The 26,476-nt window shown below is 49.8% G+C and overlaps 1 protein-coding gene across 2 annotated transcripts in view; it reads right to left on the bottom strand.

Annotated features, from left to right (window-relative positions):
* Nucleotides 1–23,165, bottom strand: part of TMEM72 (transmembrane protein 72) — a 29,002-nt gene extending 5,837 nt beyond the window's left edge. Inside the window, exons 1-3 of one of the 2 annotated variants that reach the window (XM_078434545.2) lie at nucleotides 22,467–23,165; nucleotides 4,737–4,803; nucleotides 723–794 (exon numbers count right to left, since the gene is read on the bottom strand). In XM_078434545.2, coding sequence (XP_078290671.2) covers nucleotides 723–794; nucleotides 4,737–4,803; nucleotides 22,467–22,536 — 209 coding nt within the window. In that variant the 5' untranslated portion in view covers nucleotides 22,537–23,165. Of the gene's footprint in view, nucleotides 1–722; nucleotides 795–4,736; nucleotides 4,804–22,466 lie in introns of those variants that run through there. The other variant, XM_078434546.2, reaches the window with a different exon arrangement.
* Nucleotides 23,166–26,476: the final 3,311 nt, after the last annotated feature.

Below are 26,476 nucleotides of genomic sequence, written 5' to 3'. Positions count from 1 at the left end.
GCTTCAGGGCTCTTCCCTGCCCCCTCTTCCCTGCCCCTCCTCCTTCCAGAGAAGTTGCAAAAGATCCCTTGGCAGTAACATACATCAGAAAGGAGGAAGCCTGTGGCCTCAGGGCTGGTGACCTTGGGAGGCAGCTGATAGCCTTGCAAGGTACCGGGACAGCTGGATTTGAGGCCTGGCTCTTTCCCTAACTACCTAGAAACCCAACTGTTTAGGTTCTGAGAGCTGTGGTCCAGGGACAGCCCTTGGCCACATTGATGACAGCTTCTACAAACTGAGGCTTCCCAAGATCCTTGCAGCCCCTGACTTGTCCCTGGGTCCCAGCAGGAAAAAGAACCAGTTCTCAAATCTAGTTCTGTTTACTCCAAACCTGTCCGGCCTTCTGCAGGGTCCTCACCCCTCTGTGGGTGCCTTGGATGGCAGGTGCAGGTATGATCTGTTCTTGGTGGTGGGGACAGACTCTGCGGGGAATTCTGGGTGGGAACAGGCCCTCAGTGAATGCTTCACTCTGCTCCCCTGGTTGGGAGCGGGGAAAGGAGACCACTGAGCCGTGCGGGCCTGATCCCATGTCTAGGCGGGGGCTGGCCACACTGTGGGGAGGGAAGCCATCCGCAGCGACTGCAGAAGCAGAACATCACCTGGGCTGTGGCCTCACAGGTGGGGGTATTTGGGAGCGTCTGGGGCTGGGAGGTGGTGGAGGGGCTGCTCTGGAGGGTACTTACTGGAAGCAGATGGTCAGCAGCTGAGCCACAAAGTAGGCCCCTTCACACACAGAGATGACAGCTCCTATAAACCTGTGGAGGAGACAGGTAAGGGAGGTCTGGTGCCATCTGGTCCGCCCTTCGCTCTCCCATAGCCTTTTTTCTCACAGCATCCGGGGCTCCTGGCCAGGCACAGCCAGCAGACTGACCAGGGGTCTCCCGATCTGATGCTGCCGCTAAGCCAACATCTGCCAGGAGCTGCCTTCATGCTAGGACCTGGGCCTCAGTGGAGGGGTGGGGGCCAGGGCCCAGACATGGGTGAGGGAGTATGGGCCAGCAGGGGAGGCCGCCTTGATCCAGGCCCCTGTGTGGACACTGGCAGGCACATACTTCTACTTACCGTCACTAGGAGGACATTCACTGCTTGGCTGTAGAAACCTGAAGGCTGGAGCTGTTCCAGACTCCTTCCCTTCTTCCTCTTTTCCCACTGTCCAAACCGTCTCCAGGAGGGGCTGGTTGTACTCCTTCCACGGTTTAGAGTCACTCCCATTCTCTCTGGCCTCACCTGTCTGACCTGAGTTTGGGCACTGCCCTCTCAACCCCTGCACTAGTCTCCCCTTCTCTGCCTCCCTGATTCCCTGCTTCCCCTCTCCCCTTCCTGCCTCTCCACTCTGCCCCTACTGGGCTGCCCCCAGGGCTCCTTCTGACACCTGAATGTGATGGTATTCCTCCCAATCCAGAATGTTTCAAAAGTTCCCTGTGCTCCAAGTATGGTCCAGGGGACTTCCAGTCAGAATCTTCTGGGAAATATGTAAAATCATAGATTCCTGGGTGAGCCTCAGACTTTATATATTAGAATCTTTGGGAATGGAACTTGAATGTTTTGTTGGAGGGTCCTACTGGCCCATAACATGGAAATTTCTTAGCATGCCTTTAAAGTCTTACATGAACTTCTATAGTCCTCTGACTACACGGGAAGCTACTAGTGCCACAGGGCCTTTGCACAGGCTGGTCCCTCATGGAAAGACTCCCCTTTCCTCCTTTTTCTGTCTGGTGACCTCTTGCTTCTCCTGGTTTTCCTGTGTGACCTGAGCCTCTGTGAACGCCTTTTGGCAGTTCCCTCTCTAATTCTTCCATGTAGCCCAGGCCCACTGCGGCTGGGGGCCGTGGTTTCCTCAGGTTCCTGGGCGTTGCCCCTGCTACCGACCAGCTGTATGCTTATAGGCAAGCGGCTTGACCTATCTGTGTGTCAGTATCTTCATCTGTAAACTGAGGGTAATTACACTGCTTCAATAACATTGCTTATAACAACTGAATGAATTGATATTTGCAAAGCCTTTCAAATGTGGCACATAGTGCTCATTATATACATGTTAGTTATTATCTTTTTTCTTTCTCTCTCTGTGACCATTTAGTAATTAATCCCCATTCTCTCCTATTCTCTTTATGTCTCCCAGTATCTCCCTCTTACTCCTTAGCTTTTAAATTGGGTAACTAACATTTATATAATGACAACGATGCGCCAGCTATGTCCTAAGGGCTTTCAAATATCAATCCATTCAGTCCTTGTAACCATATTACTGTTGAGGCACTGTAATTACCCTCAGCTTACAGCTAGGGGCCTCGAGGCACAGAGAGGTCAAGATCCTTGCTGTGGTCACACAGCAGATAAGCAGCAGGGGCAAAATTTGAACCCAGCACTCAGACTCCAGAGCCTGTGTTCCTAACAAGCACACCAAGGTGCATGCTTTGTAAAACAAGCGTCATTGCCTGGGATGGGGGGGGGGGGGGGGGTGGCAAGGAGGAAACTGAGGCTTGGGCAATAAAGTGACTCACCAGACGTCCTGTTTGGTGCTATAGAGGCTGTGCCTCTTGAGGCCAGGGAAGTCTGCTTACTCAAGTGGGGCAATGAATCCAAGGCTAGAGCCCTGCAGTGGCAGCAACATCCTACAAACCAAGGCCTCTGCCCAGGGTGCCACACAAGCCACGCAGACCCTTCAGCTAAAGGTGTGGCTGCTGTTTGTGGGTGCGTGTGAGGAAGACAGTGAGGGGCCTTGCAGGGAGGAGGAAGATGGGAGAGGAAGCCAGGGCAGAGAGAAGTGAAGGACAAGCGAAAGCCAACAACAGCTCAGTTCCTCCTGGAGAGTGCGAGGGTCCTGGGGACATGCAGGACGGAGTGGCCGTCCTACAGCCACTGCCATCGATGCGCTGCCACTGCCTCAATGCGCTGCCATCAAGGACTGAGGACCGCTCTGAGGGAATGCAGAGGCAGGAGTCTGAGATCTGCAGGGGAGCCTGAGTGAGTGCAAAGGAGGACGGCAGAGGAAGAAGGAAGAGGGAGGCTGGCGTTTAGATGGCCCTTGAGGTGTGGGTGGCTGTGAGCTCAGGAGGGTGGTGGCTGCCCATCCCGTGGGGTTATAGAGCAGTGCAGGGTGCAGAACCTAAGCCAGTTCACCGCAAGGGGCAGGGGGACCGGAGGCTGGAAATAATGTCTTCGAGGACTGGCCGCAGAGTGACCAGATGGGCACAGCGTCCTCTCAGGAAAGGGACAGAGCGGTCAGGAAGGGGCAGGGTTCTGGGCAGAAAGCAGTTTGCATTAACTGGCTACTGACCTGACCTGTTACAGCAGGATGATAACCCTACCTCTTACTTGAAGTGACCGTGTGGGTGAGCTGCACAACCGTGCGGAGAGGGGGAAGGCCGGGCCCGCTTCTGGATTCCGGAAAGACAGCGCAGAGCAGCGGGGACAGGCTCAGTGGGACATGGAGGGTGTTCAGAGCGAAGAGAAGTCACTTTCAGGCAGTGGGGGCTTCAGGCTCCGGGCAAGCTTCCCAGGGCAGAACGCCAGGAAGGAATATCAGGCTTTGGGAATGTCGAGGTGGGTGGAAAATCACCTTGGGTGCTCACCGGGATGAACAACGGGCTAGGAGGTGAGGTGGTGCAGGTGAGTTTGAGAAAGAGTCAGAAGCTCCGGGGGTGGAAGCTGAGTGACAAGAACTAAAATGGAAGCCAGGAAATGGCAGAGAGTATGGCCGGGAGACCCTGGCAGCTGCTGAAGTTTCTGGAAGAGCCCTGTGTTTATAGGTGGCTAATTGTGTGGTGGTGTGGATGTGGGCTGGAAGGGTGGAAGATGGGAGATGGTGGGTGTCTAGCAGATTGAAGACCTGCCCTGGGCAGTGATGAGGGTGGATGTAGATGGGGAGGAGAGGGAGGAGCTGCAGAGGCAGCCTGGCCACCCTGCAGGCCAAGCCCAGGCTCCCTGTGTCCCTCAGGATGGGGCTGCCGAGAAGCTGGTTGGTCAGAGCCGGCAGGGACCCAAGGCTTTCCTCACTCCCTGGGTCACCACCGCACAGAGATCTCCTTCCTGCCGGGAGGCATTTGCAGAGGCAGCTGGCTGGGAAAGATGCTGGGGAGGAGCTACATGGGCCCAGGCCTGAGTCTGTGCCCTGTTGCTCTTATGTTTGGTGACGTGGCTGAGCTGCTTACTCCCTCTGAACCTTTTAACCTGAAAAACTAGGACAGTGTGCACTTCCGTGATGCGGTCAGAGTAAAAGAACATGATGTAAATAAAACCTTTTTTGTGTGTGTGCATGGCATGTAGAAGGGCTCACAAATATAGTCTCTTGAGTTGATTCCTCTTTCTTTAAAACAAGAGCTAAGTTAGTGGTTGCTGAATAAAGAAATGATTGGAAAGATAGATGGGTGGGTAGAGGGCGGCTGGCTGGCTTGCTGGCTGAATGGATGGATAGATGGACGGGTTGTTGGACGGATGGGTGGATGGATGGATGGATGGGAGGATGGGTGTGTAGGTAGATGAATGGAAGGAGAATTGTTTGATTTATGGGATAGTCCGACCAAAGCCCTGCCCAAAGCCGAGAATATCCTAAAAGCCCTCTCTACTTCTTCTACCTGTGGGATGTGACGGAGTTAGCATGGGAAAGGGGTGGGGGCTGCTCTGTGTTAGTCTGAAGAGACAGACTTGGGATGTGCCGAGCAGAACATGTGGGCAGGGAAAGCACATTCACGCATACTCACAGCAAATAGAAAGCCAGGCTTTTGAACCGTCCCTGGAGGAAGGTCTCAGTGCCCACGCCGATCAACACTAAGAGGGGAAGAAGAGAGGGGAGAGTGGGCCCACGTGCTCCAGCCAGAGCATGGCCCTGTGGAAGGTTCCTTGGCTGTGGAGTGAGGCTTCTCCCTGGGGACCGGGAGCCAGGGTGGGCTCTTCTCCACATGGCACAGGGATTAGTGGCTAGGAAGATGCAGGAGAGCAGGGAGCCTTCTGGAATGGTCTCTGGAAGCCAGAGGGGTTTCAGGCAGAACCCCAGCAGTGCCCCCGGGGCACAGATGCCTGTCCTCTGCCCACATGGGCCATCCCTTAGTGTCCCCAGAGACAGTTCACACTGATGGGCCACCAGCCCCTCTGCTCCATGGCTGTCTTCCATGTGGCATGGCCTTAAGGGCCCTCACTGTCCTGCAAGCCATACCCGTGTATGCCATGTGTCTGGGTCCGTGCTTGGCCATGGGACCTCCCCAACCCCTGTCCCCTTGCCTAGCTCACTGTTCTAGCTATTTCTGTGGCCTCGTTTTCACTTGCTGGTTTCATGCCTGTATCACACAGTCCTGGCTCCTTGCTTTGGTCCCAGTGCTGGTTAAGCCCCTGAGGGTTTGCTCGGACACAGGAAGCTGATTAGCCTCGTCCCTCCTCCTGCTCTTACTTGGCGGTTGGTGTTTGTGCTCAAGCACCTGACCTTCCATTTGTCCAGCGTGAATTTCTTCTCGGACTCTCCTTTCTAGACTTGCTGGCTCCGGGCTGTCTCCTCATGGGGATTCCCTTGCTCTTACCGCTTCACTCAATGAGCCGTGGCTCAGACCCCATCCGCTCGCTGATGGAAACATTCCACAGACAGCACGGAGGTGTCCTGAAAACTTCCTCCAGGGCCACATAGCCCAGTAACCAGAGTTCTTTCTGGTCCTAATTGATTACACTGCATCCTCTATTTCTTCTCTGGGCTCAGATGACCCCCTCTGCTATTGGCCGAATTGTGGCTTCACCTTGTCTCCCTCCCAGAAAATCACAGATGGCAGGGCTAGGCTGTCATGTTTGGTAGCCTGTCCATGTGTGGCCCTTCACCTCTGCTGGTCGGGAGGCTGCTTCCCTTGATGAGTCCTCTCCTCCCTGGCAGAGACATTGTAAACTTTCATCCCCATGTCCTGACACTTTTGTCTGCTGCAGAAATTTTGTCTTTCATCCCCATGTCCTGAGACTTTTGTCTGCTGAAGAGCAGTGCAGAGCCCCTCACTTAGGCCACAGGCACCTCTCGCTCCCCCTTGGGGGGACTGGATGTGAAAGTGCTTTGAGGGGCAGGGCACAGAGTGCTTCTGTCCAGGAAAGGAGGGGCGGTGCCTGAGGATTCGTAGTGATGGAGGGCTCCGGTGCTCCCCTGGGCTTGGTCTGGAGCCATGGAGGGCCCCATGCCCTCTCCAGGTTCTAGATGTTCACTGGCTTGTACCCCGTGAGGGCCAGGGATGCTGGTCGGCCACATACATCCAGCAGGCCGGCATAACCTACAGAGAGCTTAATGCTTTCTGCACGGTGGTCAAGCTCGTCCTGGCTCCTCAACAGCAGCCCGAGACACAGGGAGGCATATACTTCCTACTCAGTCTGTCATCTTGGGTAGTTCTCCCAAGGACACATGTCAGAAGGTAAACGATCTGCAGACCAAACTTGAGACTCTGGCTCCAGGTGATGGGCGGTTTCCTGGTTTCCACTGTCGGTGTGTATGTGTGTGTGTGTGTGTTGTGTGTGTGTGATGTGGTATATGCTGCAGGCAAATGCCCATCTGTCTATTCAGTTTTCACTCAATGTATGTATCTTGCCCTGTCCTCAGCACTTAGCTTTTATTAACTTTCCAAGTCATCACAACAGTGCTCTGTGAAGGTACTAGTGTTACCGTCCTTTTACAGAAAGGAAACTGAGGCACAGAGAGTGTAAGCAAAACCAGCCTACCAACCAAGGTCATTCCTGCATTTCAACCTCACATCCGCCAGTTAATAGCTGAGGCACGCAATCTCTTTGAGCCTCCGTTTCCTCGTCATCCCTCTTGCACAGAATGGTTGTAAGGATTCAGTAAGCTAACTGACGCCAGGCACACCACAGTTGCTCAGTCGCTTGTTAACTTTCGGCGGGTGGCTTCGTTCACATTTGTAGATTCGCATGCTTTGTGGCCACTGGCCAGCAGGTGGCAGGAAAGGGTCTTGGAAAGAGCCCTTTGCCCTGGTTTGTTAGGCCTGTGGAGAGGTATTTTGATGCCTTTTGATGGAAACAGAAGGTCAATAGTCAGAGGGGCATTCTAGGAATGCTGTAGAGGCAGCACTGGTCTGCGATTAAAAAAACAAATCAATGGAACAGTAGAGAAAAGAGAGAGCTCTCTCTTTTCTCAGAGGGGGCCTTGGGCAGTCCATGTGGACTGAGGCTGGCGGGTGGGTCTTTAAATATCAGCCCCCACAGGATGGGCAGGGAGGGCCTTGAGTGTTTTGGAGAAGTTGAGCAACATGTTCAGATTGGCATTTCAGAAAGCATCCCGACCTCGGGCAGACAGGGCAAGAGGCTTTGGTGATTGGCCGAGATCAAGCAGCAGACGTGAGGCGGTGACCGAGAGACAGGACCGTGGTCCGGCTGCTCCTGGCCTCCCCATCTCCCAGCACACTTGTAGCCACGAGCTCTGGTTTTGGCTCCTGCTGGCGTGCCCAGGTGCCCTTGCTCCCCTGTTTAATACTAGGGTGCCAGTAGGCACAGGAGCCCAGGCGGGGAGGGCTGGTTCTGTCTGGGGGCTCAGACCAGGCACAGAGAAGGGCGTGCCTTGCCATTTCTTCCTGGTTTTCATCTGGGTAGTGGAAGGCGGAAGGGTGGGACCAGAAGGCGTCTGGGTTTGGAGCCTCCCTGGACGTGACCACCCAGCTGCCTCTCAGGGAGGTCCCAGCACGTGCCGGCACATTCCAGTAGGCCCCTACGTGCATCTTGTTTAGTCTGCACAACGTCCCTCATGTAACTTATGGAAAAATCCCAGCAAGCATCTTGGAGGTGCGGCACCTTGCCCGGGGCATGCTGTTGTAAAGGGCAGAGGGCAGCCAGAATCAGGACTGATTCCCAGGGGCCCCAAGAACCCCCAGCAGAGGAAGGACTCTGGTGACAATGGTGCTGGTGGGGAGGACATTTCCTGGGAGCCCTCACATGGGGTGATGGGGGTGTTACATGGATGACACCCTCATTGCCATGGGCAGTGGACCACTGTGTCCCCCAAACCCAGCTGTGAATGGATTTCTCTAATGTCTGCCACAGAACGAGTCAGGAAACTCCTGCCTCACTGCCTCGATGATCTGCTGAATGTCTAAACTCTGGCTCAGTGTGGTAGTAACCCATCTGGCCCTCTCCCCAGGCCTCTGGAAAGGGGCCGTCAGTCTGAGCAGAGTCATCTTCTGAATGTCAGAAGTAGCCGCGGCTGAATCTCCTTGCCCAGGGCAGTGCCCCCCAGAGACCCAAGAGTTGTCCTAATAGGCCAGGGTCCAAAGTCCCCAGCGGTCAGCCTGCACCCTCATTTATGGCACATCCTCTGTGCCAGGCCTGGGTAAAGCACAGCGGTGCAAAGGAAATATACCCTGGGGCTTGGGCAGACTGTCGCGGACCCAGGAAATGAAGAGCGGGGGAGGGTGGGAAGAGGCCACGGCACCCCTGGAACAGGACGAGTGCTGGCTCCATTCTGTCTGGAAGCCAAGGACGGTTCTGCAGGGAAGGAAGGCAAGGTGATGCCAGAAGCATGGAGCAGCATGAATAAGAACCTGGAACCGCCGTGGCTGAAAAGGGACAGGGCCTTGTCTCTGGGCTTCTCTGTGCAGTTCCTGGGACCAGGTAAGGTCATGGGTTCCACACTAGGGCAGTGACAGTGTGGCTTCCTGGGCCCACACCCTCAAGTCCTCTTGTACTTTGCAACTTCCTCCTGTTCCTCCAAGGGAGCCAAGTCCATTGAGAAAGCTGTGCCTTGTGGTGCTGGGAAAACCCTTGTCCCTGCAGCCTGGGTGCAGACACGTACCCTGGGGATTGGACTTGTTTCTACGAGAACTTGCTCTTCTCCCTAGCACTTATCTCCCCAAAGGTCACACTAGTTGCCATGACTAAGGTAAGTGAGCCAGGGATGGTCTTGTGAAGATGTTCCCACGGATCCCTGGGGCAGCCACACTCCCAGACACCTGATAAACTAATTGCTGGGCTCTATGGCAGAAAAGGAGAGTGGACGCCCATGTACTTTACACAGTTAGGTGAGAGAGATACCCCTAACTTTAGCAACGTGATTTGGGGTTTCTTTGTTACAGTAGGATGTGTTAATGGAAGCTGCCCACAAATTCTTTGCAATGCCTCCCATCAAGAGGTGGAGTCTAACTCCCCTCCCTTTGAATATGGTCTGGCCTTAGTGACTCAGTTCAGTAGAATGATGTAGACAGTTCAAGGACTTACACTGCTAATTCACAAAGAGCTTCCACCCAGGCCTCTTAAAATGCCTGTTCTGGGGCCACCCACCCACCACGTAAGAAGTCTGATGCTCCCGGGACCATTGTGTGCGAGGAAGCCATGTAGAGGGAACACCAGAGAAAGAGAGAGACAGACAGATACACAGCCAGCCCCAGCTGGTTCAGCCCTCTCCACCAGGCAAGTTTCCGTGAGGAAGTTCCGTGGACGTCCCAGCCCCAGCAGGTACCAAGTGGAGACAAATGGACGAGCCAACCCAACAGTCAGAACCAAAGCTCCAGACATTCAGCCCTTGAGGAGTCATTCCAGCCACCCCATCGTCATGCAGCAAAGATGAGCCGTCTCCACTGTCTCTGCCTGAATTCCCGAGCCACAACATTTTGAGCGTAATAAAATTGTTGTAGCCTCAAGCGACTAAGTTTTGGAGTGGTTTTATTAGGTAGCCACAGAACTGGAAAAGCAGCTTATCCTATCTTCTTAACTACCTGAGGTTTTTGGCCCAGAAGTCCCTGTGTCTGGTCTGGTCTATATTCTGACTCTCAATGTTGAGCGTGCGCCCAAAGCCCCTTGGGCCTCTGGCCCTTCTCACCGGTCCTCAGCTTGGTTGTCAGAAAGCCAACTTGTGGGCTCCCAGGTCCTGTAGCAACTCTCCCCCTGCTCAACTTTGGGCACGGGCCGGGCGAGGCAGCTCATTAGGAGTGGGGGTGGGGTCTCTAGGATCCTATTCGCTGGTATAATAGCTTAGGCTTTCATGCAGGATCGGTGGGGCTCTGCCTCATCCAACGCAGTTCCCTTCTGCAGATTCATTTTACAAAGGTTCCCAGTGGAAAAAGTGAGGAAAGCAAACACTGAGGCCCGTCTACTGCGGGAGAACGCTGTGACTCGTATCTAGCACTCACCCCAGACAGCCACATCAGCCATTGCCATGGCAGCTCCCCGCCTGCTGTTCTCACTGAACTGTGCTGGGAACGCACTGTCTTTGGGAGGCCCCACAGTGCCATGTGATGCAGATACAGGACTCCAAGGCCGTTTTGACTGAGGGTCTGGAGCTTCCTAAATGTTTTTCCAGGGGACTAGTTTCCAGAACTGGGGTATTTCAGAAGCCAAGAAATGAGCATGATGTGTGGCCTTCGATTGGAAGGAGGGGTGTTAGGTGAAAAATGGGACGGGTGTGTGAGAAGTCGTTTGGCCATCTTGTCTCCTGTGCGTTTGTCTTCCCAGGACCGCGCACGCGTGGGCCACCTGCTCTCTCCGAAGCCTCTTGTCAGCCCCGTGGATGAGAATGGGTATAGTCCTTGCTTGGTGGAATCGGACCTAGGAACTCTGCCAGGTTTCCAAATTTAGGCAGGGCTGTCTATAAGACACGGAGAAGTTTCGGCATCCAGCGAAGCCAGGACTGATGTGAGGTGAGCACAAAATTTAAAGAGGCGCTCACTCTAAATTTAAGACCTAAATATAAGGAGGTGCTCACTCCCAGGGTGATGTGGAGGCGGCATTGGCCCTTTTGTGACCATGGCAATGGGTGTCTCCGGCCCTGGCATCCAGAGACGCACATGGCCCAGGGTTTGGGAGCCTCTAGCTACTCCTGGAGTCTGGCCTGTACTCCTGGTCCCCTTTCCTCCTGACAAGGCAGCCTGGCTGGTGTCTCTGCAACGCTGGCTTCACGGGGCTCTAGTTCAGTGTGAAATGGACAATCTGTGTCAGCAATTCACTCCGACAAATGCCCCTGAGGCTTTTTCCCAGAGCTGGGCGTGGAGACAGAGGAGCGGACAGTTCGACCATGGAAACAAACACCATACATGTCCCCAGAATCAGGGCTTCATTACGATAAATTCTCTGTAAGAAAAACTTGCCCCTAAGAACAGCCATGATCCCTAGATGTGTTGTTGTCGTTGTCATTGTTGTTGTGTTGCAGGTGGGAGGGTGGTGCTGGGCAGAACTGCCATGTAACTACTTTTATACCACCAAGTGACCCATTGACTCCTTCCAACACTCCCTGTTATCTGTCCCTCAGGGCCCTGTTACTTCTCTTCCCAGACCCACAGAACCACATTAGGAGCCCCCCACCCCCTGTACAGTCTGCCCCACCCTTCTGTCTCCCCCCTCCTGCACCGTCCCCTGGGGGAGGCATCCTACTTGGTGCCCATTAGGGCCAGTTCTTCCTCCACAAGCATTTGTGGACAGGCCTGGCCTCCTCACCTTGTCCCCTGCCCTCTAGCCTCTGTCCCTCCTGTCTGGGCCGAGGCGCAGTATTTTCTTCTCCCAGAGGCCAGGGCTTTCTTCTGAGTTGCCTTCCTGAGTGGTTTGTTCTAGTTCAGGTTAGCAGGGATCAGAGGTTCTGGCCCGAGACTCTGTGGTGCACCGCTTTCTGGGCATCCTTCTAAGCGTCTTGATGTGCTGGTCTCAGAGCAGGGGCGGATGGGAGCTGTGCGGGTACTCGGCTGTGGCAGAGAGAACGTGAGGCCTGATCAGGAAAGCGGAGCCCCGGCTTCTCAAGCAAACCATAACCCTCTCGTCTGCTTCCTCTTCTGGAAAATGAGGGTAATAAAAGCATGCACAAATGGCTCTGAATGCTCAATCTTAGTACATTACAGAGTGCTGTGCAAATGTAGACGATGGCTCATAGAATTATCAGGAGAGGCAGGTTGTTCCTGCCCGAGAGAGGCAAGCACTCTCAAGGGGGAGGAGAGGGTTTATTCTCATCCTTTCCTTCCATTAATACGCGGTGTTATTGTGGCTAAAGAGCTCTTCTCTGCACACTGATGTTGTTCATTGATTTTTCTGCCTGAGGTCCCTTCTGCAGGCCTGATTGGGATATCAGTAGTCCAAATCCCCATCCATTTCAACATCTCTTGTGTCACGTCCTCTGTGTGACTTGCTAGGGATGCCAAGGGCTTAGGACCAGTGTGCTCATGAGGACGTGGCCTGTCCGTGGTGCTGACTGCTGAGGGGCTATCCTGGGGGCCTCTGGCCTCGTGCTGCTTTTGTCTCAGGACTGACCTCATGGTTGGCTGGGGGTTGTCTGTTCCGACTCCATCACTGGGTGGAGTTTTGATATCTGTCTTACATTCAGTGCGGTGCCCTGATGGCAACAGAGGTCACTAGAGGTCACATTACCTGGGTTTTCATGCCAGGCAGTGATATTGGCTCTGGCTGCGTGGGGAGCAAGATGAAAATGTCATATTCACTGCTGCTGAGGGCAGCCTCATAACTCACCACGTCATGATTGTCTCTCCTCTTCTTCCTCAAGTATGGTGTATCTCCTACTAGTCGTAGGATACACAAGGACATCTCGGGTAAGGATGTACCAGCTGATGACAATGGCTGGGGATGGTTTAGGTTCTGAAAAGGTCACAGTTCATTGTAGAGGTAAAAGCTACACTTGCACCATTTCTAAGAACATGAAGATGTTGGAGCCAGTTGCTAAGGATCCATTGAGATAATGAGGTAGTAGCTGTAGACTTCTTAACCCAGGAGAAGCTTTGGCAGAGTCTAAGCCTGGCAGGGAGGTTTACCTGTATGTTGAGAGACGGTCAGCTGACACATATGGGCCATGGTTCAGAGACACTGGGAGAAAAGGCCAAGATTTTATAGTAGAAAATTCTAGATATTCAGTTAGAAGAGATTTTAGAGTATAGTGTGGCAGTCACTACCCTTAATACCTCTCACAAGCCCGTTAGGGGAGAATTTCCCAAAGGCAAGATTTTGCACCCGTTCAATTTTCTAGACTAGATTCTTTTAACATGAGCTATAGACCAAAGTTGACCATCCAGGAGGTCTACTTCATTTGGCCTTGTAGAAGTCCTGGGGTAGACTGCAGTAAGTAATGCCCCTCTCTGTGTCCACACCCCTTGTTTTGTGACTTTGCAGTCCCCCGCATTAAAGCGAAGGCTGATTCCCCAAGCCCTCAAATCTGAGCTCAGAAATGTGACTTGCTTTGTGCAAGAGGATGTTATCAGGCATCATGCAAGCAATGATGTGAAATGGGTTTGTGAACCTGGTCTGCTCTCTCCTGCCTCTACCATCATCATGCACAGCTACCTGAGCCAACCTGCTGGAGCATGAGGCACGCAGAAACCAGAGTGGCCCTTGTATCCTTGTAATACAACACTCCCACCCTTCCATCCACCCCCAGACAACCACTGACCTGCTTTCTGTCATTGGAGATTAGTGTGCATTTTTTAGAAGTTTATAAAAATGGAATCATACAATATATACTCTATTTTGGCTGTCTACTTTCATTCAGTATAATTACTTTGAGATTTATCCATGTGGTAGCACATATCAGGACTTATGCCTTTCTATTGTTTATTTTTTTTAAGTTTATTTATTTTGAGAGAGAGAGAGAGTGCATGTGAGTGGGGGGAGGGGTAGAAATAGAGGGAGAGAGAAGATCCCAAGCAGGCTCCGTGTTGTCAGCTCAGAGCCTGATATAGGACTCAATCCAACAAACCATGAGATCATGACCTGAGACAAAATCAAGAGTCGGACACTTAACTGACTGAGCCCAGGTAGCCCCTACGCCTTTCTATTGCTAAGCAGTATGGATATACTTGGGCTGGTTTATAACTCATTTGTTGACAGGCATTTGGGTTGTCTCTAGCTTCTGGCTGTTACAAATAAAGATGCTATGAACATCCATGTACAATCTTTTTGTGGACATTGCTTTTTTTTTTTTTTTTCTCTTGGGTATCAATAGCTAGGAATGGAATGGTGGATCATATGGTAGTTATATGTTTACTTTTTAAAGAAATCGCCAAATCGTTCCCAAAGTGAGTGTACCATTTTACATCCCATAAGTACTGTATTAGAGTTCCACATCCTTGCCAACACTCAGTACTTGGTAGAAAGCCATTCTAATACTACGTAGTAGTATCTCATTGTAGTTTTGACTTGCATTTCCTTAATGACTAATGATGTGGAACCTCTTTTCATGGGCTTATTGGCCATCATGTATTTTTGTCAACTTGATTTTTCAGTCTCTTAACATTCTATTTTGAAAAGTGAAGTTTTTAATTTTGATGGCATGCAATTTATCAGTTTGTTCTTTTACGGATTGAACTTTTGATATTATAAATAAGAAACGTTGGCTTAACTCATTACCTAGAGTTTATCCCGTAGTATAAAAGTTTTTTAGTTTTAGGCGTTCCCGGGTGGCTCAGTTAGTTAAGCTCTGACTCTGGCTCAGGTCATGGTCTTGCCGTTCCCGGGTTCCAGCCTTGCATCTGGTTCTGTGCTGACAATGCGGAGCCTGCTTGGGATTCTCTCTCTCTCCCTCTCTCTGCCTCTCCCCAACTCACACACACACACACTCTCTCAAAAATAAATAAACATTAAAAAAAATAAAAGTTTTGTAGTCTTAGGTTTCACATTTAAGTCTATAATCCACTTTAGTCTTTTTTTGTGTATGGTACAAGCTATAGATAGACATTCATTTTCTGGTAAATGGATTTTCAATTGTTCAGTACCATTTGCTGAAAAAGTTACACTTTCTACACTAAATTGCCTCTGTACTTTTGTCAAAACTCTGTTGTTTATAAATGTATGGGCCCATTTCTGGACACTATTCTGTTCCATTAACCTATTTGTCTTTCTTTATGTCAATAGTGCATTGTCCTGACTTCTGCAGACTTACAATAAGTCTTAAAATCAGGTAGTGTTAATGTTCTACCATTTATTTATTTTTCAGACAGAGAGAGACAGAGCATGAATGGGGGAGGGTCAGAGAGAGGGAGACACAGAATCTAAAACAGGTTCCAGGCTCTGAGCTGTCAGCACAGAGCCCGACGCGGGGCTTGAACCCATGGACCAAGAGATCATGACCTGAGCCAAAGTCAGACGCTTAACCGACTGAGCCACCCAGGCGCCCCAGGTAGTGTTAATGTTCTAACTTTGTTCTTTGATTACAACATTGTTGGGCTATATTAGGACCTTTGTATTTGCATGTGAATTTTAGAAGCAGTCTTCAGGTTTTGGAAAAAAACTGTTGGGATTTTGACTGAGTTTGCTTTTAAACTGTATGACAATTTTAGGAAGAATTGACATCTGAGTAATGTTGTTTTCTGACCCATGAGCAGGATAGATTTCTTTATTTATTTAGGTCTTCTTTGCTACCTCTAGCATTTTTTTTTTTTTTTTTTTTAGTTTCTTTTTGGGTCAGATTTATCCTGAAGTACTTCATATTTTTGACGTTATGTAAATTGTATTTAAAATTTTTCATTAAAAAAAACAACAAAAAAATAAAAATTTTCATTTTCTATTTTTTTGTTGCTGGTATAGAGAAATATGGTTGGTTACTGTATATTGATTTTGTCTTATGCAACCTTACTACACCTTCTATTAGTTCTAGTAGCTTTTCTGATAGATTCCATCAGATTTTGCATAGATGATCATGTCATCTGTGAATAACAAGTTTTCTTCTTCCTTGCCAACCTGTATGTACTTTATTTCTTTTTCTTGCCTTATTATACTGGTTGTAATCTTTAGTACCATGTTGGCTCAGGTGGTGAGAGATTCTTGTAACAAGATTCTTGTCTTGTTACTAATCTTAGGAGAAGGTCATTTGATCTTTTACTTGTAAGTAGCTGTAAGGTTTTTGGTAGATGCTCTTTTTAGGCTGAGAAAGTTTTCTTCTATACCCAGTTTGATGATAGGTTTCCTCATGAAAGAATGTTAAATTCTGTCAAATGCTTTGTATAATATAAGCTTTTCTTTTTTCAGTTTGTTAATATGGTCAATTATATTAATTGATTTTCAAATGTTAAAGCAATCTTACTATTCCTGGGATAAACTCCACTTGTGTATGATATACTATCCTCTTGACATATATATTTTTTGATTTTCTAAACCACTGTTTGGACTTTTACATCTATGTTTTGAGGGCTATTTGTAGTTTCCTCATGATGTTTTTGTCTGGTTTTGGTATTAGAGCAATGCTAGTTTATAGAAGAGTTGAAAAGTATTCCTTCCTTTTCAGGCTTCTGGAAAGGTTGTGTAGAATAGATGATATTAGTTTTTCAATGTTGTAGAATTCACTTGTGAAGCCATCTAGGCTGATACGCCACTTTTGGGGGATGACATTGTTGATGGCTCTGCAGGGATCACTGATACTATTGAGGATATCACCTCTAGCACAGAATAGCATTCTTGTAAGGACCTACAGGGGGAATTTCTTCTAGGTCTTGATTTCAGGTCAAGGTATTTGCCCAAGGTATTTGCTTCTTATTCTTGCGTTCAAAGAGAAGACATTTGCTCACCCTTCCATATGGCAGTTTCCTGGTGCCGGAAAACAATGGCCATCCCTCCAGATACTCTATCCATGCCACACAAGCCATGTTTCTTCATCTGACTTCACCTGGCCTCTGGTGTTCTAGGAAGCCTTGGGGGGAAATCCGCAGAAGGCTCTTCCTCCTCGGCATCTGCCACTTATATCTAACGACAATCTCTTTTGATAATAGCCCTCTTCAGATGGTTGTTCAGAACTAAGGACAATTTTAAGAGAATTGCCAGCTGGTAAAAAACAAAACGAGGCTACCACCTTTCTTCTGATTTGATCACTACGTGTGGTTTAGAAATGATCGGTTTTTCTGTGGGCTGATCCTAATGACCCAACCTCGAACTGTGAAGGAAAATGTTATTCAGTAAAAGACTCTTCACATTCTAAGGACTCTTCCTCCTCCCTTTGCAGCTTCAAGGGTCATAGATTGCCTTATTCCTTTCCTCTGGTCTTTCTTCTTTTTCCATCCTTCAGGAAGAGCCCATCACTTATGCTCTACCATCCCTGTGTTCAACACATCCCTTTAAAAATTAACCAGCCCTGATTGAGAATATATGTGCCAGGCATTTTCATGCTTCAGTCATCGTTTTGTTGAATGTTCACAGCCCTAGAGGGTAAATACAGTCATTATTCCCATTTCATAGGTGAAAAAACTGATGTGTAAAGTGGTTAGGTAACACGCCTAAAGTCACACACCTAGTAAGTGGTAGAGAAGAACACAAATTCACCCCTCCAACTCCACACTGCAGCACTTGGTGCTGGGATGTGTATTTATTGGCTTGTCTCCCTGGTCAGACCATGTGCTTCTCAAGGGTAAGGGTCAGACCATACTAATCTATGTGTCTACACGACACAAAATGGGAACTCAGCACATGTTTGCTGAATAAATGAATCCTAAATGGAGTGACAGATTCCTTGATTCTAAATCTAAGGAGGACACAGGCACAAAGAGGTAAAAAAAAAAATGACCCAAGTCATATGATCTTTCAGTGCTAAGGGAGCGGAACAGAAGTAGGGATATCTCATTTGCTCATTGGAACAATCAGATCAGAAAGGAAAAACAGTCAACATCCATTTGGAGGATCTGAAAACAATGTGGTCTCGCTTGGGTAATAAATTCACTTGTGGACATGTTGAAGTGCACAAAGCTTCCTTAGATGGCAGGAAATGGTCACGGGGATACACATTTAAGAAGGATGGAAATTAGCATGGAGGGCCCAAGATGGTTGCCTCAGAAGCATTAGTTGTTGTTGTTTTTTTTTTTTTTTTTTGAAGGCTTTGTCAGGGCTAAGGTCAAACTATGCATTTGCTGTACTCTTTAAAAAATAATGAGAACATCTGGGTTTAAATGCTTCTTTTGTCTTAGGCTATATTAATAAGCCAAATCTCCAGTTTGAACCGAATATTGGCAAGGAATGGGGCTTTGGGGAATGTGGCTCTGTCCTTTAGAGGACAGAAGAGGTTAATAGGTCAAAAACCTGGAACAAAACAGACCCTTAAGTGATTCCAGGTTGATCTAAAATAGTTGATTTGTGAGAAAGAGCACATTAGCCTGACAAGCAGGGCTCATTCAAAATGGCCCTGTCTCAGTGCCGGCCCATTTCCCAGCTGGCTGTGTGGCACCCCTCTCTTTGGAGCAGTGTACTGATGGTCTCTGGATGTTCCACCGCATCCCTGCGAATGGGCAGACTGGACCCCCAATACCATACCCGCTGTCTACTGGCTGTGCGACTTCTGCCAAGCTACCCGAACGTTCTGAGCTTCGGTTTTCTCATTTGTAAACTAGGACTAAGGTCAGCACTTGGCCCTCAAAGACACTGGTGGGGCTTTAGCAAAATCATGACTCTGCTGTTGTTATCAGTTGTGCATCTCTGGACCCATAAATGGGAGGTCCTGCTGTGACAGTTCCCTCCGGAAAGGTGAGCAGATTTGTCTGTCCTCAGAGGAGGTCCAGGAGTGGATTTGGTAGTGCCAGTCAAAGTATGCATGTTCAGAGACAGGAAGTGATGAAATGTCAGTGTCTTTAGATTCAGGAAGTGTTTGGTCATGCTTACTAGGCTTCAGTGTAGCTGTGCCCAATTCGCTGTGACCCCACATGCCTGAGCCTGTGTATGGTGTGGCTTCGGTCCGGCCTCTTTGGGACCCTCTGTGTGTTTTACCTCCCGCATCTTGGGGTAGCCAAGACATATAAAGACGTGTTCTTTAGCCGGAATTCGGTGGAAGAGTCGGGTCTCAGGAATAGACCACCATCAATCAGAATCTTGCCTCTTTGCTTCCTGTTTGTGAGACTCTGAATGAGGTGTTTCACTCCACCAAACCTCAGTTTCCCCCCCCCCCCACATACAGTGGGGATGGGGAGGAGTATGATGATGGTTCAAAGAGTCATTATGAGGACGAAATGCAACACTACATTTGAAACAGGCAGCGCAGAGCTTGGCTCGCAGTAAATACTCAAATAATCATGTTCATTATCGGCTCTCACACCCGAGCGGGGCTGGAAGAACGATGAAAGCCCTCAAGCACTGGCAGTGAGAAGCCTCAACCCCGAGCCACCATTGCTCTGAGGAAAGTTGCAGGGGTGTCACCAAAGGGCCAACACAGTGGGCTCTTTCCATTCTCTTCCCCAAAGACTCGGGGCTGAGGCTGAGGAGTGGTGAGGAAGTGCATGGAGATTCTCTCTCAGGGACTAAGAGGACTGCCGAAGTTCAAAGGGAAGCCAATCCTGCTTTCCAAGAACAGGGATGGGGACCAGTCCTGCGGGACAGAGAAGGGGCGCCCTGTACCTCTGGCCTCCCATCTCAGTTACAACCCACTTCCCAGGTTCCCTTTTCTGATGGTGGGTTTGTAGTGAGAATAAAGCCCAGGGTTGAACATCCCCTGGGGCCCGAGTCTCTAACTCAGGATGGCACGTCCCTGCCTTTATGTGGACACAATGAGAACCCGCTTTGAGGGTTGGACAAGTGGGCATCTGCGAGGGGAGGTGTGGAGAGCTCACAGTCTGTGTGCATTTCCCAGTTGTGTCTGCTTCTTTGAGCAACTCCAAGAGCCACATCTCAGCAGCAGAGGCACCAGACATCACATGTGCATGCGCGCGCGCGCGCACACACACACACACACACACTCACACACGTATTTCCTTCCATGCCAAGGAGGTAATGCAAATGAGTGAAGCCGGCCAAGGGTAAGACAAACGTTTTGGGGGGGGGGGGGCAGCTCTGTGATGACTTGGAAACTTTATGACTGGTTCAAAGTCATAAAAAAGTCTCATGGGAGAGAATTTTCTAATTTTAGAAACACTTCCAGCTGGGTGCTGTCTGCTCGTGGCCTGTCTGCCCCTGTTCAGCAGTGGCAATGCTCTGTCTGTGCCCACTGGTGTTGTGGGGCTGGGCATGGGGGTGGGACAGCAATGGCCCGTGGGACTACTGGACATCCTGAAGAAACTTCATCCAAAGGGCCTGGGAGGAGAAGAAGAGATGAGCTCAGCTAACCAGGCCTTAGCCACTGGGCTTTGCCATCATGGTGGAGTCTCCTGGGGTCTGGTACCCTTAGAATCTCTAATAGTCCCAGATCCCATCTGCAGAGGGGATTGGCAGGTGGATTGGCAGGTGTCACCTTCAGGTGACACTGGGCAACCTTGGGCCACATGCTTCTCCTCATTTCTGGAGATGCCACGTTCCTTCTGACAAAAGGACCAGGGGCTGCGTTAGGTCTCCTGGGGTTTTTGTAAAGTGACAGCCTCTGTCTCAAGTCTTTTTTCCTCTCTGGTAGCAATGCCCCTGTAAATGAGGCCCAGATTTCTCAACGGAGATTTCAACAACAAGAGGCTTAAGGGAATAAAGAATTTGCAAATCTTACACACTGGAAACGGGCCAGGAGTTTAGTGACGTTGGAAGAAACTTGAGATTTGCCCAAAAGCACCAAAGCCCCTCTCTCTAGCTTCCCACGTGCTCCCAGCACTCTAAAAAGCTCAAACAAGATTATTGGAAAGCCTGGCCATTAAAAGGCAACTTGTGGCCTATTTTTAGCCTGGATCTTATCAAAACCAAGAGGAAGACCCATCTTCAGCATTAACAGCAGCCCTCTGCACAGAGATAAGAGTGTGCTTAAGAGGAGGTGTGTGTGTGTGTGTGTGTGTGTGTGTGTGTGGCTGCAGACCCTTCCACTGACTGAGATAAATCAGACTTTTAAACTGTCTTTTGCTAGGCTATTAGAAAAATAGATATGTCTTAAAACAGCTTCCTGACAGGAGGCAGCTCTGGGCAGAATATCACCAAGATATCTGATAGCTAAAAAGGATACATTATAGTTATCTGAAAACCAAGGCCTGGAGGAGGGCAGGGTGGGCTCAAGATCAACAGGGGTAGACCAGGACTCGAACCCCAGACACAGAAACACTCTATAGGTTTACCTTTCTCTCCCCAGGATGTAAAGTTATGGGCGTCGGCATTCATTCCCTTATATGTAGGTAACAAGGTGGTTCTGTTGGAGGTGGGAGCTGGCTACCCTGCCAGCCCATTTACTCAGGACCCTCAGCAGAGCAATTCCAGACCCTTCCTGGTGTCTGCTGGGTGGGGCTTCCTACTCTGAGAAGCAGGGTTTTTTTTGGCCAGAGTCCTGGCCTTTACAAAAGTTGAGGCACCTGAGCTCCAGACTTGCTGTCCCTGTGATCTGCAGTGTGACCTTGGGTAAGGTCACTGCCCCTACTTGGGCTCAGGTGCTCCATCTTGCAATAAGAAGGGTGGCATTAGAGCTTCCCCAACAGCTGACTTCCTGTGCTGAGGACCTGGATGCTAGAAGAACCCACTGGCCAGCCTCCCCAACAAGCTCTGAACCATGTCATAGAGGCTTCTCCCAAGAGGCTTATGCCCTCAGTTCCACTTAACTCGGCTCAGCTTATGCATCCTTGATCCTTCAAAATACCTGGCCAGGAGGTCCAGATCAGAAAGTGCCATCCGAGGGGGTCTGGGTGGCTCTCCCAAGGTCACACATCAGCAGATGACAAGGTGGGGGGCTGGAACCAGCACTGTTGGAGTCTGAGCTGGGGGACATTTCCTATTTGCCAAGACCCATCCTGGATTTTGTCCAGTGGCAAGGAAGGACCTGGTGATCAATGTGTGTCTCTTCTTTTTCCTAAGGGTCAGTGGGACAAGAGCTAAGAGCTCAGAACGATGCCTTCTCACTTCCCTCACACAGACTCTGGCCATGTGGGGCCTATGGGACTAAAGGTTGGGGTCTGCACTGGGGAAGTGAGCAGGCAGAACTCAGGATAGTGGGTGCTCTGGTTCTGCTCTGTCTGTGCTTCCAGAAAGTCAAGCAGCCTGTGATCAGGCCGGGTAAGGGAGAGGAGCCCAGGGTAGGGAACCATTTCTTCTCCAGACCCACACTGTGTTCTTGTAGTCAGGCCACAGGGAGGGGGCTTGGGTTTCTACAGGACTTTCTGTTAATGAGGTGGGAGTGGGCCAAGGGAAGCCGGGGATCTCCATGTTTAGTCCTAGAGTTCAGCCTGCCCCAAGTGCTGGGAATTCTCTTTTTATGAAATAGGGCTGTGGTTTGAGCTCTGTTGATCATCTTTATAACTATACGGGGAGGCATCTGATTCTCACATTAGCCTGGTTTTTTATACCTTCACCTTCAGACCCCACCTCCACCACACAATAGCCCTCCAGGAGGTAGAGCAGACCCTCTCTACTCAGTTCCCAGATGAGGACACTGAGGGCTCCCAGGGTCACATGGGTGGTGGGTTACCAAGTGGAGATTTGGCATCAGGCTCCCTCACTCAGGCTCACCCCACTGCACCTGCCGCTGCCCTGCGAAACAGTGTTTCTGGAGGCATTGGGAAGAAAAGTGAGAGCAGATGTGGCCCGATGTGTCCATCTGTCCCCAGCCTGCTGGCCCCCACCCCTTGAGCAGCCATGTCTGCTGTGTCCAGGGCGCAGGGGACTGTAGCGGGGAGGTGGGGTCTTACCTGCAGCAGTGGTGATGCCCAGGAGCCGGCAGGTGTATTCCAGCCCAGTCCAGAACATCTGCAGCTTCATGGTGCCAGGGTCGAGGACAGGGTCCTAGTAGGGCAGGCAGCAGAAGCTCCGGCCTGAGATGCTCCTGGATGCCCGTGTGCAGGGGGAGGCTGTGGCTGTCGGCTCTGGGCCCCTGTGCCCCGGGGCCCTGCCTTCCAAACCAGTCCTGGCCACCACAGCCTGGCCGAGGTGTGAACAGGGCTCACCTTCCCGGCTCTGCTGCCTGTGCCCTTGCCAGACGCTCAGCTTAATCATTACCTTGGAAGAGTGCCCCTTTCGCTCCGCGCAGCTCCGGCCTGGCCCAGAGTTGCTGCGGCTCCAGCACGGCCGCTTGAGATCGGGCCAATTAGGGCTGGGCTGGAGGCAGCCTGGAGCTGGCAATTAACCATTTCTGGGTGGGAGGGGAGAGCCGAGGAGCCAGCCCAGGCCCTTCCTTACTGGTCAGCTCTGAGAAAGTCACACCTGGACCTCAGGCCCACAGGGTCCGGGGAAGTCATTGTCTAGAGGTGACCGTTTCGTGTGGAAGAGAAAGCTGTGTCTTTAAATCGCTAGCAGAAACAACTCATGAAATGAGCTCCAAGCTTCTATTCTTCTGCATATAGGTGGATTAGAAAGCTTTGCAGCCATGCTAGATTTGGACTCCGACCAGTTATACTTAGCTCAGGCCCATAGCACACATGGACCCTCCTTTATCCCCGACAGGCATCCCTGACGTGTGATGTGGGAAACACTGTGATTCTTTGGGAGGGGACTTTCTGTGTCAATAATTAACTGGATGACCTTGGGGAAACCCAAAGATGTTTGTTAGCCTTAGTGACTTTTGCAGACGATAAATGAGAGGGTTTGGCTGGATCGGTGATTCTCAGGGTATGTTCTGAGAGCTGCTCCAGGAAGCCCAGCCTCTAAAAGCTGACAATCGTGGGCTTTTACTAATTCACAATTTACTCATTGATGAAAACTTTTAGCATTCCTCCCAGGCATTTTTCTGAAATCTTTTATCCCTTTGCTCAAGTGGAATAAACAGCCGAACAACCAAATTAGGAAAAAAAAAATCCCCAAACTAAATTCTAATAATAACGAAAAGCTCAGGCATAGTCTGTTTCGCTTATTGCTTTGGTGAGGATCATATGCCTTCGTATAACGAATACATATTTTTCTCTAGTAAATTTTTTTTTAAATTTTTTGATGTTTGTTTATTTTTGAGAGAGAGAGAGAGGAGTGTGAGAGGGAGAGGGTCGGAGAGAGAGGGAGGCACAGAATCCAAAGCAGGCTCCAGGCTCCGAGCTATCAGCACAGGGCCTAATGCGGGGCTCGAACTCATGAATGGTGAGATCAGACCTGAGCCAAAGTCAGAGGCCTAACCGACTGAGCCACCCAGGCGCCCCTCTAGTAAATTTATTGTAAGTTTCCAGTGAAGAAAACAATCAACAGAACTAAAAGGCAACCTACAGGATAGGAGAAGACATTTGCAAATGATATGTCTGATACAGGGTTAGTATCCAAAATACATAAAGAACTGATACAACTCAACACCCCAAAACAAATAATCCATTTAAAAAATGGGCAGAAGACACCTGAAAAGATGTTCGTCATCATCGCTTACCATCAGGGAAATTAAAATCAAAGCTACAAGGAGATATCACATCACACCTGTCAGAATGGTTAAAATAAAAAACGCAAGAAACAAGTGTCGATGAGGGTGTGGAGAAAAAGGAACTCTCTTGCACTGTTGGTGGGAAAGCAAACTGGGGCAGCCACTCTGGAAAACAGAATGAAGGTTGCTCAAAAAAAAGTAAAAGTAGAATTACCCTATCATTCAAGAGTCACACTACTGGTTATTTTACTCCAAAATACAAAAACACAAAATCAGAGGGGTACATGCATCCCTATGTTTATTGCAGCATCACTTACAATAGCCAAATTGCTGAAGCAGCCCAAATGTCCATCAATTGAGCGGATAATAAGATGTGGTGTATGTACGCATTGGAACATTATTCAGCCATAAAAAGAATGATGGTCGAAGCCAGAGAGTATTATGTTAAGTGAAATAGTCAGAGAAAGACAAGTACCATATGATCTCACTCAAACGTGGAATTTAAAAAACAAAACAAACACGCAAAGAAAAAAGAGAGAGACACAAACCAAAAAACAGACTCTTAACCATAGAGAACAAATTGATGGTTACCAGAGCAGAGGTGGGTGGGGGCATGGGGGATATAGGGGATGAGGATTAAAGACTTATTATGATGAAAAAAATAAAAATAACAAAGTTATTCTAATATGATTGATTAATTTGGTCAAGATTTCATAACATTCCATAAAGATTACCAAGTTTTTTTTAATCTCCCCCATTTGAATCAGTTTAAGAATCGCTGTTGTTCATGTGACCTTTAAGATCAAGTTTAAAAATGTATGGTTTGGGGACGCCTGGGTGGCTCAGTAAGCTGAGCGTAGGACTTCAGCTCAGGTCACGATCTCATGGTTTGTGAGTTCAAGCTCCTATGGAGCTCTCTGCTGTCTGCTATGAAGCAGGGCTTGCTTCAGATCCTCTGTACCCTCCCCCCTCCCCTGCTCTCCCCCCCCAGCACCTCCCCTCCCTTGCCCCCTGCCAGCTCATGCATGCACATGTGCTCTCTTTCTTTCTCTCAAAAAGAAAGAAAACAATTTTAAAAAGATTGAAAATGTATGGTTTGACATATTTACTTCTTGGGTCAGCTGTGTTTATCAACTCCAAAGTTCCCAGTTTTTCTTTTTTTTTAATTTTTTTTTAATGTTTATTTATTTTTGAAGGAGAGAGAGAGACAGAGTGTGAGTGGGGGAGGGGCAGAGAGAGAGGGAGACACAGAATCGGAAGCAGGCTCCAGGCTCTGAGCTGTCAGCACAGAGCCCGACAAGGAGCTCGAACCCATGAACTGTGAGATCATTACCTGAGCCGAAGTCAGACGCTCAACCGACTGAGCCACCCAGGCGCCCCACAAAGTTCCCAGTTTTTCACAGGTCTTGGCGCTCCACATCCCCTCTCCCACATGCTGGTACCTGGGTGTCTGTAGCACACATTGAACCGCACAGATGTTGTTGTGGGTGGCCGGGGGGTCCGCAGTCCTGTGGCTCCGTGCCCCGTGGGGGCCTGTGCCCTCAGCTCCTCGGGAAGCTCTGGCCAGCCCTGCAGCATGCTTTGCTTCCTCCTTGCTAACAGCAGCTGGTTTTGCTGGGTGTCTGACATCTGCCTGCTCAGAAGACATAGACTCCTTCCAGGCCTTGCTTGCCACGGTCTGTTGAACTCCACAGGCCCGATTATAGCCTTCCCTTCCTGGTGCCTTTGTTTTAGGAGCGAGCGTGTGACCCGATTCTGGCCAAACAGCCTGGAAGGGGTATGTGCTGATGTACTTCTGGGAAAGTGTCCCTCGCTTTTAACAAGGGGCCTGAGGATGGGCTGGGCTCCCCCTCCGTGAGTGCACCTGTATCAGGACGGGCAGCTCCTTGGTGATGAGGGGGGTCAAGGCAAAGGGCGAAACAAGCACTTGAGTCTGTCCAGTGCTATGGCAACAACACTGGGCACTGGATGTCCTTAGGGAGCTGCTAAACTTACCTGTTCCTTATTTATTTATTTATTTACTTATTTACATTTTAAAAAATGTTTACTTATTTATTTTGAGAGGGTGTGTGCTCACAAGTTGGGGGGTGCAGAGAGACGGGGAGAAAGAGAGAATCCCAAGCAGGCTTCACACTGTCAGCTCAAGAGCCCAGTGCAGGTCGGGTTGGTGGAGGAAGGAGGGTATGGCCCGTTGTGAAAGCACCCAGTGGACGAGACCCCGTGTATGCTGGCTTGAGGAAACTGCAAAGAGGACTCTGGCAGAGTTTCTGGTCTTGCTGTCACTAAGCCGATTTGTGGAGCTCCGTGGGGAAAGGAGAAATCTGGCTGGCAGACAAGGTCCTCAGACATCTCAGAATTCAGAGAAAA

Source organism: Panthera onca, chromosome D2, assembly GCF_046562875.1.
Source record: "Panthera onca isolate mPanOnc1 chromosome D2, mPanOnc1 haplotype 2, whole genome shotgun sequence".
Lineage (NCBI taxonomy): Eukaryota > Metazoa > Chordata > Mammalia > Carnivora > Felidae > Panthera > Panthera onca.
The sequence above is the reverse complement of the archived record's forward strand: the minus strand, read 5'-3'. Positions and strand labels throughout refer to the sequence as shown.